Raw genomic sequence first — 17,871 nt, 5'->3', positions numbered from 1 at the left:
AAGCCAGGTTCAAAACTCTTGTTTCATTTTGTTGACATATTAGAGTCAGAGGTTTTTACTGAAGGGATTTTGGATATCCCTTTTTATGACTCCATAAATCAGAAAATACTGTCAACAACCATAAAAAAATATATATTTTCTCCATGTTTTTATGAATAAAATGTTGTATAAATCAGGATATGAATGATATATGAGCAAACCCCTCAGTAGAAACCTTCAGAATATAGATAGAAATGGATGTAAGTGCTGCTGAAGTGGAGATTTCTGAAGAAAATGGCCTTTAAAGATATGGATTGTAAAATTCACTACATTTTGAAGACACTACAGGTCAATAGGATAAAATATTTAGCTAATAGACATCACCATGAAACTTCCCTAGTTGATGACTGACATTAAGACAATACTTTTTTGTATTACAAGTTTTCTGAAGTGTTATGTTTGAATATGATAATCAGGCATTATCTAATGATAACCTTTGGTGAATTTAGGAGAAATCTACAGACACAAATAGACAAAATAGTAAAATAAACACCTAAATGTGTATTTTGGATGTTTTCTTTCCACTAGTCTGAAAGATGACATGTTATGCAGCTAAATTTTGCCTGCAGTGTCTCACCTTAAGATTAAAAAAGGGAAGATGATGCTGTTAAATATGAATACTTCTGTGAAACTATTGTGATATTACTCTCTCCCAGATCTCACTGCATGAAATGATGAATGCAATCGATTGTCCGCTTGAGTCCGGCTCATCTCTGCAGACTGCACCGCAGGAAGAAAGGCCCTGTCAACACGTCTCATTTACACTGCAGTATCGGTGCACACAATGTATACACAAACCGTATAACCTCGTGACGCACGCATAATGCACGCATATAGATGAACAGATAAACGCACTTTAACGCACGATGAAACCGAAGCTGTCTAACTAATTCCCTGCTAAGTGCAAAAACACCCAAGAAAAACACTGGACTCTGCACAACCACACTCACACACACACCAATCACACACACACCGATCACACACTCACACGGCGAGGGAGTTTCATCATCCTATTGTGCTATGAGAAACCTGACGGGTCATACTCAGGCTCTGAGAAATGGATTATTTTCTCGGTCTCTCTCTGGATGATCTTATCCCGTTGAGATGAAAAGAAGCCAAGTTGAGTCCAGTGTGTGTGTGTGGGTGTGTGTGTGTGTGTGTGTGAGAATGAACGGCCTCGTACACTATTTCCTCCGCTGATCTGCATAAACCCGCCATGAGTGAGAGTGTGTTCGGATGTGAGTGGAAAATTCTGGAGTGAGTGGGCACTGAGAGAACAGATAGGTATTAAAGCTAAGCGTCTCTGTGTGTTCCTGGGGTTTAGTTTGGTCTCATATGAGCGCAGAGTGATGAATTGAGAACTCCGCCGGTGGTGCAGGATGGGAACCGTGTAGGGGGGGCTCTGCTGGGAGCTCAGGGGGGCTTCATGGAGTCTGGTCCGGTGCCAGCGGGGGTATTAAGGTTCAGTGTGTGAGGAGTCTGACGGTGCCCCCTTCTCTAACCCGCGTATCTCTTATTCTGTCAGGAAAGACATTAAGTCAACTTTTACTGTCACTCCCGCTCTTTTTGTTCCTTCTATTTCTGCATCTCCTTCTCTTGTTGTTGTGCATTTGTCTAAATCAGAGGTCTCCAACATGCTGCCAGTAGCGCGCTACCCATTTCTGAGCGGCTCACTAGAGGTTCAAAGAATCAATCAGGAATCGAATCAATCGATTAAAACAGTTAATCGCATTTAATTGCAAATTAATCACACATTTTGTATCTGTTCAAAATGTACTTTAAAGGGAGATTTGTCAAGTATTTAATACTCTTATCAACATAGGAGTGGGCAAATATGCTGCTTTATGCAAATGTATGTATATATTTATTATTGGAAATTAATTAACAACACAAAACAATGACAAATATTGTCCAGAAACCCTCACAGGTACTGCATTTAGCATAAGAAATATGCTCAAATCATAACATGGCAAACTGCAGCCCAACAGGCAACAACAGCTGTCAGTGTGTCAGTGTGCTGACTTGACTGTGACTCACAAACTGCATGTGATTATCATAAAGTGGGCATGTCTGTAAAGGGGAGACTCGTGGGTACCCATAGAACCCATTTACATTCACATATCTGGAGGTCAAAGGTCAAGGGACCCCTTTGAAAACAGCCATGACAGTTTTTCCTCACCAAAATTTAGCGTAAGTTTGGAGCGTTATTTAACCTCCTTCACGACAAGCTAGTATGACATGGTTGGTACCGACGGATTCATTAGGTTTTTTAATTTAATATGATACCAGTATCTTCACTCTAGCTTTACAACTGAGCCCGCTACCACCTAGAAATCGCAAGTTGCGTTAATACCTTAAAGAAATTAGTGGCATTCAAATTAATTTGCGTTAAGGCGTTATTAATAAGTTAACTTTAACAGCCCTATTGATAACACAAAGTGGCACGGTTTTATACTCTGCGTTGAGTTTTTAGGGAGTCCCTGAAAAACAACGCTTAAAAGCCAACAGTCTGTTTTTACCAAACTGACGAAGGTCGACGCAGCAACAGAGGCCTCGTTTAGTGCCGCACATCCTAAAAGCCTTCGCCTATGGTGGGATTATAGTAGAGACGATGACTGGGGAGGCTGAAAAGTTATTAAAGGACCATAAAAGTAAGACAGACGTTATGTCTGGTAATGGCGATGTACAACTTGGTGCTATGAGTAGCTCATTAATAACCACTTTGTCAAATTAGCTCTCAGAGGACAGAAAGGTTGGAGACTCCTGGACCAAATAAATCCACAACGTGTAGCCGCCATCCAGATTTAGAAGGACTGCTGCTGTTTAGAAAACAAATGTGTGAAATGAAACCACCATGTGTACGCAGATGCTTGGCAGAGTGTGTGGGGTGTGTGTGTGCACGTGTGTGTGACCTCCAACATATTACAACCTGCTCGTTACGAGAGACGAGACCTTCTTTACCTCACAGATTATAGGCGCTGAGGGACCACACCGCCCCTCCCTTCCAACCCCCTCCCTCTCTGCCAGATGCTAACCTGCATATTAGCCCTGTGAATGTGTGTGTGTGTGTGTGTGTTTAGTACATCCATTACCTACATATGTGAGTCAGAGGGCAGCATAAAGGTGAACGTGCACGAGGGCACTGTACACTTGTGTGCATGTAATTACTTTATTTTTGTGTGCCTTCACATATTTTTATCCCTCGATCCAGCCCCTCGCTTCATTAACTAACAACTAAAGATTTCAAGTGTGTGTGTTTGTATGTGTGTGTGTGTGTGTGTGCATGTGTGTGTGTGTGTCACAGAGCCAACATGTGGTTCAGATTTCCTCTGTGGCCACATGGGCAAATACACGGCAAGGCAGAGGAGCTGGATGTCAGTAGGGGGCGCTATGGTTCTGCTCCCAAACACTCACTTCTCCTCTAAGAATATTAATCATAATGATTTTACTTGATGTGATTTGTTTTTTGTGTTGTTCAGTGTTTTTAATTAATGGGATACAAGATGTGTACTTTGTTGTTTTGTTCTCACCCATGCTCATCTTGATCGGCAGCTCCTCCTTACTGGCTGCTTCCACCAGCTGCCGACGGACCTCCATCACCCCCTCCTTGTGTTTACTGGTCAGCATGGACTCCCAGAGGGACTGAGCTGCAGGTGACCTGGTAGAGAAAAACAAACACACAGGTGAACATTGACTATGTTTACATGCACACTAGTATTCCACTATAGACATAAAACGAAATGACTTGCCATTCCAGGATGGAACCATATGGCGGCCATTTTACCAGGGAACAGTTTTAAAGACCCCATATTGTAAAAAGTGAGATTTTCAGGTCTTTTATATTATAAAACAGGTTTAAGTGATATATAAATACTGTTAAACTATCAAAACGCTCAATATACAGAGAAATACACACAGCCCGTATTCAGAAATTGTGTGTTTGAAACAAGCCGTTAGGATTTCTGTCCATTTGTGATGTCACAAATATACAATATATAGATCCATTACACGGATTTAAACATAAACATTCTAAATGTGTCCCAGTTTATTTCCTATTGCAATGTATGTAATTAACATCAGCTGACAGGAAGTAAACATGGACCCAAACTGTTGCCCAGCAACGCAATTCTGTTGCAATTCCGTTCAAATGCACTAAAACGGAGCGTTTCAGACAGAGGGTAAGTAAAGGTTTATTCAGGCAGACAGTATGAGGAAAATAAAGTTTTTTTTTAACATTACAGCATGTAAACATGTTCTAGTAGAAACACAAAATACAAGTATGAACCTGAAAATGAGCTCGATATGGGACCTTTAAACTGGCTGTAATTGGACCCTATGAAATATTCATGTGATCTCCAGGCAAAATCTGGAATATTTTATGCATTTAAACGTAGGCAGTGATTTTCAGCACTAACAAGCTGAGCAACTGTTGCTGTTGGTTGGCAGCCTGCAGGACTCGGAGTATAAACACAAAAGGGGACAACATGGACGTGATTGAGTGCTCGTCTCAGTGATAGAGCTCCTGCTGGTCGGGGAGTGGTGACTCCCCTGCGGGACCCCTCACAGGAAAAAGCTGAAATTAGCAGAGGGAACATCAGTCTCCATCCACCTAAAAACGTCTGTGTGCCAACATTCCTCTGGACTGATCGGTTCTGTCCTTACAACAGAGTCTGGAGACCGAGCGGGGCTCCTCCTGATACCATCTCAGTCCCTCGTCTCATTATCCGCTAGGTTATGAAACACACGGATCCACATGTCTAATGGGAGGCTGAGGACACGGCATGTGTGTGAGACTGCTACCATCTGCCACGACGAGCAGAAACAGCTTCAAGTCTTTCCATGAAAGAAACGAGGAGCTTCATCATCATTTGCTTCATCTTGTTAAATGTGAACGAGCGAACATCAGATTGTTCCAAATCTGCTCCGTGTGTCAGTGAACAAGCTGAGCGATGTGACGTTTGTTTGAAACAACGCTCACCCTGGTTCTATTTATGCAAAGTTTCGTGCACCTCCGACTTATTTTCACTGGTCAAAATCGATGCTGACAGATAGCTACTCTATGGAATAGAGAGAGTGACATCGCTCATAGTACATCTGTATATCTGGACAATATTTAACGCTCCATTCGCCAGAGTTTGCTCGGTTGCTGTATGTTAGGAAGAGGTGTCAACCTAATCTTTGCCTTAACCCAAAGATTAAACCTACAGGAGACATCAGGCCTAACTGTAACTTCAAACCGAGATGATTTTTTTTAAGATACACTAGGAGATTTTTGCTCCTTGTAACGTTACTGCAGCACGGCTGCAACCGCGACTAGTCGTCCCTGTAGTTTTTGCAATCTGACTGCTGATAAATTCTCAAACTGACCATCATAATGTGATAACGTTACTGGAAAATAAAGACAAAGGCTTGATAGTGCAAATTAAAAGTAGTAACCTACATTATTTGTACAAAATTAGTGTAACTCATGAACGTCTCTCGGGAGGACAGGCTGACGTAGGGCTGCAAATTAATCGAATATCAATCGCAATCACAATTTTGGCTTCCCCACAATTAAATGAACATGATCGCCTGAGATATCGACGTTTAAAATGTGCGTTCTGCTCAGAGAAAACTCCCCAGCATATCAAATCAAGCGCTTCCTAAACTAACATCCAGCCACCAGCTGCTGATCGAGATGTTTTGGCTTCATTTTTGGGTTTAGATATTATCAACCAATGTGTTTATGATTAAATTAAGAGCATCAAATTGTTTTTCTAGCTCTTAATGTTGCTAATTTTGCTCTGTTAGTGCACCAGATTGAAGCATTTAACTTTAAAATGTAGCCAACAAAGGGGTAGGGTGAATAATAATGTATTTTTTCAAATTGCAATATATATATAGCAGAAGAAAATATTGCAATGTCAGTTTTTTCCAACAAAGTGCCACATTATTTGTACATTAGCAGGGACGTAGCACAGCATGGAAGAGACATTAATCATCTGTTTATGTTAATGTGAAAGTGCAATAAAATATGTTGTCGCTAAAAATCAATGAATAATCATGCTCTCAATATTGATCAACATAATCGTGATTATCATTTTGGCCATAATAATGCAGCCCTAGGCTGACGGGTGGTCACGGAGCTCGCCGAAATGGGTCCAGTATCTGAATCCAAACATATTTCAGATTCAGTTTCCTCTCAGATTTCTTGCCCTGTTAATAGACAGCGACACTGTGTTTGCTGGATAAAAGGGCATCAGAAGCTCACATCTCTGTCTGAGAGTTTGACACAAGACTGACAAGCAGACATGATCTCCTCCGTCCTCTCAGGAGTGACCAGAAACCGAAGAGAGAACGAGACAAAGAGAGAGAAAAAGGAGCTAAGGACAAAGAGAAAGAGAGAAAGAGAGAGAGAGAGAGAGAGAGAGAGAGAGAGAGAGAGAGAGAGAGGGAGCTCGCTGACAAATCCACTCTGTTTTTCTTTTCTTTCTTTTTTAAACTCTTTTTCTTCTCTCGCTCTCTCTCCTCTTTTCTCCTTTCTAACTACCATGTGTTTAATATCAGATGTAATCTGTTCCAGACCTCGGGGCTGGGGCTGGATGGGGAGGAGAGAGGGGCTCACACTGGGACGCCCGCCATCTTCACACCAGAACCAGACACAAAGACCGGCAAACAGGACTCAGAGCCCGGGACCAAGAGTCTCGTGTAGAAACTGATACATTAAAAAAATTATAATAATAATAGAAGACACAAGAAAATAGTCATTTTTATCCCCCTTTGTTATCGTTCAGCATCTATTCTGAGACGTTTTCTGTTTCTTTGTGGTTGTTTTGTGTCTATCTTAAGTCAATTTGCACGTCCTTGTAGTCATCTTGTAGTTGTTACACATCTCTTTGTAGTTGTTTTTGCATCTCTGTGATTGTTTTGTATCTGTTTTTAGTGGTTTTCTATCTTTTTGTGGTGGTTTAGCATCCATTTTTAATCGTTTTACATTTCTTTGTCATTGTTTCACGTCTATTTTACGTCATTTTGCACCTTGTGGTCATTTTGTGGTTGTTAAGCATCTCTTTGTAGTTGTTTTTGCATCTCTGTGATTGACAAATTCTGTTTTTGAATGAAAAAAATCTGTTATTACCCAATACAGTAAAAAAAAAAAAAAAAATTATAGAAAAAAAACAAGAAAATAAATTAGGTATTTAATAACAATCTCTTGGCGTGTTTCAGCTATTGGTCAAGAGCTGTGACACGGTGTCATTTCTGGAAAACAAGTCTCTTAATCCTTCAGAAAAACATCCACTTGATGAAGTATCAGAACAGCAAGGATTACGCAAAAATGGTGAAGTCCCACATACTTGTCATGGTTGAAATACCGACAGTGTGACTTGACCATATGTGAGCAGTGTGTTTGGGGAGCGTGTACACATGCATCTGTACGTGTTTGCGTCCGTGTGTGTTCTTGGAAGACGGAGGGCCTCAGTAGATTGTGGATGAAATATGGTTCTAATCTGGACCCGCTCCCCTGACGCTTTCCCCTGGGCCATTTGGTCAGACGAAGGCGGGAGGGGGGGGGGGGGTTCGAGCTGGGCCGAGGGGTGAGGGGTGAGGTTTATACTGGCAGGGTGTGAGACAGGCTCCATAACCAGCCAGGAACCTTGTTGAGTAACTATTCTACTATGGAAGAGAGGGGGGATGTGGGGAGCGTGTCGTTGGCCATCTGGGAGCAGTCATAGCAGTGTGGCTTTCTGTTGAAGAGGCAGCTCAGATGCAGACTGAAGGGGGCAGTCTTGCTCTTGACTTGTGTCCAGCGTAGTGAATGTCCTCTCTGACTGCTTGGTCAGGCTGAGTGGGTGCGTTTGGTGGGTAAGGAGGCTCAAACTAAATATGTAATGAGTACCACTAAAAGGCAATTAAGCATAAAAAATGTAACTTTAAGAAAGATGTGAGCACAACGAGAGAGAGAGAGAGAGAGAGAAAGAGAGAGAGAGTGAACATGTATGCTCATTAAAGTGATGAAATACCTTCTGACCGGGTCCAAGTCCTTAATAATGAGTGTTGGGGTGAGGAGGGGGTGAGGAGGGGGATAGTATTCCTGGAAGAGCATGATGCGGCAGAAAAGAATGGCTATTACCGTTCTGACTCAGGATTTCTGAAATTTACTCCCCATCCTGTGGCCTCTAACAACATGCATGTGTGTGTGTGTGTTTCACTGTTTATTTCTTTACTCTGACTCCACACACACACACACACACACACACACACACACACACACACACACACCAGCAGCAGCAAGCGTGTACCGCAACATTCCCTATTCATAACATGATTCAGAAGTGAGTCATACTGTATACATACTGTATGATTGATGAAGCCTCCTGGGACGAAGGGTCAGTTCAACCAAATAACTAAAAACACTCACTCACCTCTATTAGTGTTTAGCATTTTATTTGACCACTCTCTGGGATACGTGTCTCTGAGATTTCGTGGAGAATGTTGTAGAAAGATGAAAACTGTGATGTGAATTTTATGGAAGTAACCAGACTTGTTTTATTGTTTCCATAAAAGCAAATTGCTTTTGAACGCCTTTTTTAAAAGTATTTATTTAATATTTTGAGCACCACGAATGGAAACAAAATTGAAGTAAATCTTATTGCAGTGGTGGCAGAAATCTCTGAGAAAGATATCTTAAAGGTGCAGTATGAGCAGAAATGGAATATTTTATAATCATAACTATGTTTTCATTCATGTATAATTACCTGAAACTGAACGGACAAACCAAACTCTGGCTCTAGAGAGAGAGTCTTTCACGTTTTTACGTTACCTGAATGCTACCGTAGTTCTCCGACACGCTTGTGAAACTGCGGTAACGTGAGCCGCAGAGTGTAAAGCCGTGGTGCCGCAAGCCGCCGTCTGAACTTCGTTTGTTCCTAAAGTAGGAGAGGCGAAGGTCTTGAAAGATACGACAGCGTTATCACGGTTTTTATCACAGTCTTGGAAAGGGAGGAGTGAGTGGAGGGGTACTCAGTTGGTTGCAATCTGCAACCACACCACTAGATGCCACTAAATCCTGTTACACTGTCCTTTTAAATCTCTGTAAATAAAATCAAAACTACCTGCATGGTTAGATTAACCTTGTACGGCAGCTGGATTCTCGCGATGTCACGCAAACATCCATCTGGTCAGGCTTCAAGTAATGCGTTTGAGTCCGGCAAGCTAGAGCACGGACCAATCAGCGTTTCTCAGTATCAGTACAACAAGTCCCATCCATAAACTACAGTAATGCAATCAAACTATCAGATGATTCAGATAATGTGAGTGTCTTCTTTCAAACAGGTCTACATGGAACGGATTCATCCTAACAGGATTGTGCAAGGTCAGCAACGATCGCTGTGAGTTAATTTATGAAGTGTGTTTAATGGGACAAAACACACTGTCGGTTTCCTGTAAACATCCTCATGTACATTCGAGGGAGGGAGAGGTGGACCTAAACCAGACCTGGCCTTGAGTGTCTGTGTGTCCTGGAAGAGGTACAAATGAGCCAGCGGATTTATATGGAAAGAAAAAGGAGAAGGGGAGTTCTGCAGGAAGTGAGGAGAGGAGGGGAGACGCACTAAAAATTACTACGCAGACGTACCGGGAGCTCTCATTGGCTGTTTCCATTCAGTGATGACACCATACATATTATACACCTCTACTAAACTAAAGATGACCAGTAAAATACATCGCTGTTAACACCCTTGGCACAGACATGTAAGAGGCCCCCCACCCTGTCTGCATAGGAACAAAACACCCAAACTCAAAGAGTCGACTTTTAGTCATTTTGCGCCCCTTTGTTATCGATTCAGCATCTATTTTTAGTATCTTTGCGTCTCCTTGTAGTCGTTTTGTATCTCTTTTTAGTCATTTTATGTTCTTTGTGGTTGTTTTGGCGTCTCTTTGTTGTTGTTTTTGCACATCTGTGTTGGCTTTGTACGTGTTTTTAGTCGTTTTGCATCTTTATGTGGTGGTTTTTGCATCTATTTTTAGCCATTTTACGTTACTTTGTGGTCGTTTTACGTCTATTTTACGTCATTTGCACTTCCTTGTGGTCATCTTGTAGTTGTTAGGCGTCTCTTCGTAGTTGATTTTTTCATCTCTGTGATTGTTTTGAATCTCTTTTTAGTCGTTTTGCATCTTTTTTTTGTAGTTTTTACATTTCTTTGTAGTTGTTTAACGTTGATTTTACATCATTTTGTACCTCTTCGTGGTCATTTCGTGGTTGTTTTTCTTCTCTTTGTAGTTGTTTTTGCACATCTGTAATGATTTTGCATCTGTTTTTAGTCATTTTGCAACTTTTTGTGGTAGTTTTGCATCTATTTTTAGTTGTTTTGCATCTATTTTTAGTTGTTTGATATTCTTTGTCATTGTTTAGTGTCTCTTTGTAGTCATTTTGGGTTGTTTCTAGACATTATGTGTATGTTTTGGGTTGTTTTGTGTCTATTTTCAGTCATTAAGCGCCTGTCTGTGGTGGTTTTGTGTTGTTGTTTTTTTCAGTGACATTTAGTAAGTCAGGGCCCCTGACCCCTTGGGCCCCCGGGCCTGTGCCCTTTGGTGTAGAGGTGAAGTACATGTATCATATATACGGTACGATTATGTACCTTTTACAGTGAAAACTTGGAAAATCTCCAATTAACAGATGTAAAAAAATCCTAAAATGTGATGTTGGCTGCATTTGTAAAATGCATATGTGAAATAATGGCAAATATATAGATATATAAGAAATACAGTAAAAACTGTTAGAAACATTGTTGTTTTGCTGTGTAGAGAGAAGTGGTAAAATGTGAGAGAAGGTGAGAAATGAAAGGAGCTGTTCGGGGGAGATGCGGGAGTCTCTTCCTCACCTCATGCGTATCTCGACTTGTTTAGCATTTCAAATGAAAGCCAACAGTAGGGGCTCTTTGAAGGAGTTGGGACTGCAGGATGTAAAGTGTCATCTTTGGGGGTGTTTTTATCATCTTACTGAATAAATGCACACACTTTCTGCAGTGAATATCAAATGACAAGAGTAGAAGACGGCATACAAGACAGAATAGGTTATGTTATCTCAGTCTTGATGGGAACACGGAGTACAAGTTGTTCAGGTGAAAGTAATCTACTTGATTGATGTGCTGTGGGTTTCAGGATGAGATACCTTCGACTCCGGGGGAGAAAAAACAGAATTAGGCAGCGGAAGAAACAGAGACAGAGACATCTGAAATGGGCCAGGGGACATGTCAGCTCACTGAATCCTGAGATATGGCTAAATCCCTGCTTCTCCTATAAATAACTACCACAATCGACTGTATGAACTCTATTTATCTCTGCTGAAGTTATCATTGACCTCTAGGGCAGTCTTGATAAAATCAGTCTTGATAAATTATTAGATGAAAGCAACTAAACTGTGTTGCTTTTGCACACAGTTTGGCTCAGAGGGAGAGTTGGTTCTCTTCTTTGAAACTGGGACTATTTTAGTCACAAATTAGTTTTCAGTTAAAGTTTTTGTTTTTAGTTTAAAAGTTTCCTTTGAAGTTTCTACAAGGAACTTTCAGTTTATGTTGATTTTGGTGGCTCCTGTGGACAAAAGCAATCCACCGCTTTGTGGCCCCGCTGGAGTCTGAGCTGCAGGAGTTTCTGGTGAACTTGCGTGCCATAAATCGTTTCATCTGATGTTGTGGGGAATCACACCCGATGTACACGTATACAGATATTTTTAAAAACGGATATTTTCACCTCCCGTTTAAAATAAAAAAATCTGTCAACATGACCTTCGTTTTACAAAATCTCTACGCCCACAATTGAACGCATAAACGACTCCAAAGTGAGATCATAAGTTAAGGGTCAATGAGTTTAGTTACCACCCTTCTCTCTTCCTTTCCTTCAGCGTAATTACAGTCAGTTGGATAACAGTTACTGTTCGTAGGGGGCTGGGATTCCTGTCATCACTCTGCTGTCACCAACTGTCTCTTTACATGCATAAATGAGGAAAGGGAGATCATTCAGGTTTATGTCCACGGCCCCTCTGTGAGCTCCAAACCGCCTTCAAAAGCTCATTCAATCACCGTTCGGCTTCAACATGTTTAATGTGTCCCCTGCTTTGGCCTCCTGTGACTGGAACATTTTTAAAATGTAAAGTAGTAATTAGTCCGAGCAGTGCTAACAAAAGTTAAAAAGCCGGTAGTCTGCCATCTTTGTTATTGTTTCTGGCGCCTGCTTATTACACAAAGCAACAATGGGCATGCGTGAAATGAAGAGAGGACGCCATCGTTTCCCAAACACTCCGTTCTATCACGTCCACACCGATAAAAAATAACCGGAGATTTAAAAAAATCTGCATCTAGAAATAACCCATCTTCTCGCTGACAGTCTTGTTTGCTTCTGTAGTTCATATAGAGGCATCAGTATTACATTGAGACTGTTTCATAACCAGTTCAAGGTTTATTTTAGAGAAGAAAAAGCTCTTTTCTGTCGCCGTGACTACCTGCACTTCCTGTGCACATACTGTAGAAGCACTGCAATTCATTTTCCACGGACTAACATTTATCATCAGCTGCAGGTTCAACTATGTTGAGAGCAGAACATGGAAAGCAGTTACTGCAAGAATCAAGATACAATGCGAGGATGCCCGGTGTTTGGCCAGAATCAATATCCTGTGTTCCACTGTTTCTGTTCAAAACAAACAATTTAATCCTCAAAACATCCTCAGTAGGCAGGCCTGTACAGGAACTCATACTACACTGTTAAAGTTGTTTTTTAGCCTATAAATCACTTGAAAGACTTAACTTCTAGTAAGTATAATATATCAAAACAATCTCGACCCTACAAAGAACCACCGTCAAATGAATATGGATAGTTTTATTTATTCTTGGTGGGGTAAAAACAGGGTTTGCTGTCCTCAGCTGTCATTTGCTCTCTCGTCCTCTCCACTCTCTACTATCTCTGCTGTTTTTGTTGCTTTTCCTCCATACAGCCTGAACTCAAAGAAACCTGCATGGCTTTTTTATTCCTACTCATATTTCCCAGCTGGGACAGAAATAGGTGTTTTCCCTCCTTCCTGGTGGTACGCCGGCAAGATCTGCCCGGCAGATTTGAGGAGATGGCAGCCTCGCGGTGTTTTCTCATGGCAGGGTGCGGTCGCTTACACTCCGCCTGGCTCCAGCTCAGCAGCTCCTGAGGCGCGGACCCAGAGCACCTTGGCCACCCGTACTCGGCTCTGCCCACAGGCACACACTCACACCACAGGATCAAGGTCGAAGGCGGCCAGATGACGGGGGTGCAGGGTTCAGTCTGAGACGGAGGGAAACTTGGTGCCCTCTGCCAGCGGGGTTCATATGAGCTCCCTCAGGATCACAAGGGGCCGTGCAGCCAAGCACAGCAAATTACACAGAGTGGAAGGTACCTGACCACAAACGCACTAAACAACCCTTCCACTGCCACTTTCACTCAACGTCCTTCTATATACAGAAAACTGTGCATCCTGGCACAAAGGAATGACATAGTAGAAGAGTGGAGTAACAAAAAAACAGCACAGGCAAATAGGGGTGGGAAAAAAAAACGATTCACCTATGTATCAGTGTTTTTTTATGATTTTGAAATCAATTTTTTAATGCCAGAATCGATATATTTGCTGCATTTGCTTGCATGCGGAGGTAGAAGGAAGTTACCGCTTTTATTGTTGTAGTCTGAGTAGCGTGACGTCATATCCGTTCCGTATCCGTCAACCAAAACAAACCTCAGCAAGCCGAAACAAGATAATAATTCCTGACAATGACTGATATATTTGACTTCAGGACATCTCTGACTACATACATGCTGAAAATCAAACATTTTTACTGGATTAATTTAGATTATTTTCCAAAGTAAAAGTCCCTAGAAGTGTATGATTCAACTTTTTCTTATGGTCTAATGTTAAAAAAGTTAACAAAAATCACAATAAACTGTAATATCAAATCACAATACATATCAAATCGGCACCCAAGTATTGTGAATTGTCCCGGCCCTACAGCCAAAATGTCTGTGTATGTGTATATAAACACCCACACAAAGTATACGTTCTCTCTGTCATGATTACTAGAACCACAGAGGGAAAGTCAGGTTGTCGGATCAGGAAAAATTCACACCAGGTTATGAAAGACGATACGACAGTAATTGCAAAGTAAGTGTGGGGTCTCGCCAGGAGAGCTAGAATCAACAGCCACCCACAGTATGTTTAAGACACAGTAATCTATACAAAATATCCTGGAATTACTGAAGGAAATATCACACAAAAAGATCCAAATTATGTCCGCACCTAATATTTAAAGGCTTGAGCTGGTCTACACAACAAAACCAACCCAAACATACACAGTGGACTCAGCTAAAAATAGCTCAACGAATCATAGGTGTATAAACATCCAGTAGGAGGGAACTTATTATATAGACAATGAAAACCGCACTGAGGGTCTAGCGCTTTGCACAGCTCACATCATGCAAAGAAAACAATCCATTTCTGAAAATGTGTTTATGTTTTGTAGAGTTAGGAGAGATTAATGCTTCAGAGCAGCACACCTCTATAAACATGTGTCTGCAGAGCCCCGTCTTGGAGCGCATTAGTGTGATTGACATAAACTGTGCCCGTGGTGAGCGGTGCACTTGAAGGCGGTCGAATAAAGTGGGAACTTCTTTCTTGCGGCGCCTCGGCAGCTCTTCAATCTCCTACACATCTGTGATAAGGCTCAACTGGGCCATCTGCTCAGAGATAGCACAGGCAATAACACTCCTGCTGATCCGACTGGCCCCGATCACCCACAACACCCCCCGCCACCGCCACCGCCGCCGCATCACTCATTACTTTCAGCTACATGTCTTCGTCTGTCTGTTTATGGCTAAGCTCCTGCTAGAAGGTGTATACAATATCTGAGTCGGTCATCTAACCGCTGGGAGATAAGGGGTTTGGCTGAGACTCATGTTTGATGGAAAGATCTGAAGCAATGATTGTAAACATTGCCGACGGGTCGGCCTGTCCCGATAACTACATTATATCGACTTATCGTACGATATGGAGACATTAGGGTGCAAAAACCGTAAAAACCGAACCGTTCAATGACGTACAAACCGAACCGTGGGCTTGTTGAACCGCTGCACCACTATCAAATACAGGCCTGCTGATTATTTGATGAGGGGCCAGAGACATACAAGAGGTTATTATCTGAACATAAGCTTACTTAAAAATTAAGTAGCCTGACTTATTTCATGTATAAAATCAACGTTATGGCTTCATATGATATAGAAATATCATTCATTACTATCAATCAATTTATATATTTTGGAGTTCAAACACATTGGAATTGGTTATTTTCTTCTTCTCCCAAATGTGCAAAACAAAAAAAAAGAACTGTGGGCTTGTTGAACCGTTGCTCCACTAGTAATGACCTCGATCATCTTTACGTTATCGACTTATCGTATGATATATGGACATGACATTGATCATTTTTTCTCACCTCGATATTGCCCGTTGTGTTTACATGCATGTTTGTCTACACAAGAATGTCACCAACATTTTAACCAAGATGATGCCAGAATAAACAGCAGGGTTTTCCCGACCATTAGAAGACTTGGGCATTGCGCAGACATTTTTTAAAGATTGAGTCAATCTGCGCTCTGCTCCGGTTTCTTGAAATGGAAACACCAACTCAGCCGTTTGCAAAAAGCAGTGACATAGGTTACCAAAGTAAGCTAATTCATAAGGTTATGAATAATGTGAACGCTAGCACTAGCTGAGTCAATGTTAGCTGTGCTATGTTTGGAAATAACTGAAAGGGTTAGTTCAGATTTTTTGAAGTAGGGTTGTATGTAAAATTACTGTTTTTATGAATGGAGTCTGGTGGCTTTGAAGAGAACGATATAACGGCTTCAGTTTCCCGTCGGAAGGGGCTGTCTGACAGCGAGGTTAAGCGTGTGTGGACAGGAGCAGCAGAAAAACATTTTTAACCTCCTGAAAAAATAAATAACAGTTTAAGTGTACGCTATATTTAGAATATTTTCACCGGTTTACTTCGCCATTCCTGACGGGGAACTGAAGCCGTTATATCACTGTCTCCAAAGCCACCAGACTCCATTCACAAAAACAGTAATTTTACCTCACAGAACAGAGGAGTTGCTGGTCTACCGCTGCATCGATTGTGACTTTCTGATCTGAACCAACGTGGCGTCCACAGCAGTACATCACTTAGCTTCAGTGCCGGTACTCCTGTCTGCTTCTCCAAACTGGGAGCACACCGACCACCATCTGAGTTACTGTAATACGCACTGACTATGAATAAGGATATATTATGTATATATACTGGAAAAACAAAGTTCGGAAACTTGTGTTTGGTGGATTATTTCTCTGTTGTTACAGTGATAATTGGCATTGTATACACTGTTTACTATTGACGGAGCATTTTGGCAAATTTTTCTTGGGCGCTCCCCACATAATCAGCTGTGCTGCTCATCCTACAAATGCATGATCCTTACAAGTTAGACATCATTGCGAAGGTAAATAAACAGGCTTTCCAACGATGTAAAATACAATGACAATTAGCATTGTAACAACAGAGAAATAATCGACCAAACACAAGTTTCCGAACTTTGTTTTTCCAGTTTATATGTAGTACGTCAGGGGAATATAGCATTTTGATACCAAAACATACGTACTTCGATCAAAATTTGAATACATAACAAAAACCAATGGGAAGCTACAGAATGACATAAAAACCTAAAAAATAGTGGCATAAAATGATCTTAAAATGACAATAATATTGTTTATCGCAATTATTTCTGAGACAATATATCCTCCAACAAAAGTAGTTATCATGACAGGCCTACTGCCGGGACCTCAACCTCTGCACAGCCAACTATCCCAACCTCTGATCCATGATCATACACTTTCTTATAGACAGACAATGTGAGAGGGTAAACTTGTTGCTGCAGCATCGAGCATTCAACATAAAACATGTCATCCGTCTACAGAGACAACTCAGCTGTGTTTGTGCAACCGAGATCTTCAGAACAATTACGGTGACTTGAGACGTGCATTTATGGGTGTACTGTGGAGATCTGGTTGACGTGCCCCAGACTTGAGCCCTGCGTCCGGGGGGTCGGTACAACCTGCCCCTGCTGTGCTCACATTATCTGCTACAGTACACACTGTATAATGAGCACTGACTAGGAAGATCTAAGACTGGTTCCATTACAACAGAACCTCCCACATACGGTCCCTGCTGCATTCGCTGTGTGTAAGCCTGTTCATGAACTCAACGTGTCCAGACACACTGCATGACGGCTCCCCGCCACAAAACTCTTCTTCTAAGTCAAAGTCTTTTCCTCCTGCAGCCACATGAAGGGGGCAAAGCGGGAGTGGAACACATGATGTAGGACTAATCCCTGCCATGTTCAACAGCCCCACCGCAGGCGCCGAACACGTGCATCTGCACAGCCCAGACTGGAGGCAAGCTTCACTGAACCACTGGCACCTCACGCTGGTCATGTGCCACTCAACTCACTCAGTGGGGGGTGGCTCTGGCTGCAGAGTGAGTGTTTGTTCAGGTGGGGAAAGTATGTAAAAACCTATATTGTGGTTGTGTCAGTGTTGGGGACGGGTTCAAATGGTTCCAGTTCCATTTTGGGTCTGGTTCAAGTTGGTAAAATACTCGTAATTGTCTCCATTCTCCACCAATCAAACAACTAACTAAAAATATTTAATGAGGGATTTGGAACTGTGTTCAGACTCTATATACTATACTATGCTATACTACCCCATCCCTAGTCAGTGGAACCCCATTCAGATAAGATAAATATTACATAAGGAGGTGGGTAACA

At 41.7% G+C, this 17,871-nt stretch overlaps 1 protein-coding gene across 2 annotated transcripts in view; it reads right to left on the bottom strand.

Annotated features, from left to right (window-relative positions):
* scfd2 (sec1 family domain containing 2) overlaps positions 1–17,871 on the bottom strand; it is a 130,539-nt gene that overhangs the window by 107,716 nt on the left and 4,952 nt on the right. For both annotated transcript variants that reach the window (XM_037771249.1, XM_037771248.1), the window contains one exon: positions 3,570–3,697. In XM_037771249.1, the coding sequence (XP_037627177.1) occupies positions 3,570–3,697 (128 nt within the window). The remainder of the gene's footprint in view (positions 1–3,569; positions 3,698–17,871) is intronic.

Source organism: Sebastes umbrosus, chromosome 5 (genome assembly GCF_015220745.1).
Source record: "Sebastes umbrosus isolate fSebUmb1 chromosome 5, fSebUmb1.pri, whole genome shotgun sequence".
Taxonomy (NCBI): Eukaryota; Metazoa; Chordata; class Actinopteri; order Perciformes; family Sebastidae; genus Sebastes; species Sebastes umbrosus.
Note: the sequence above shows the minus strand (reverse complement) of the source record. Positions and strands in the feature narration are given on the sequence as shown.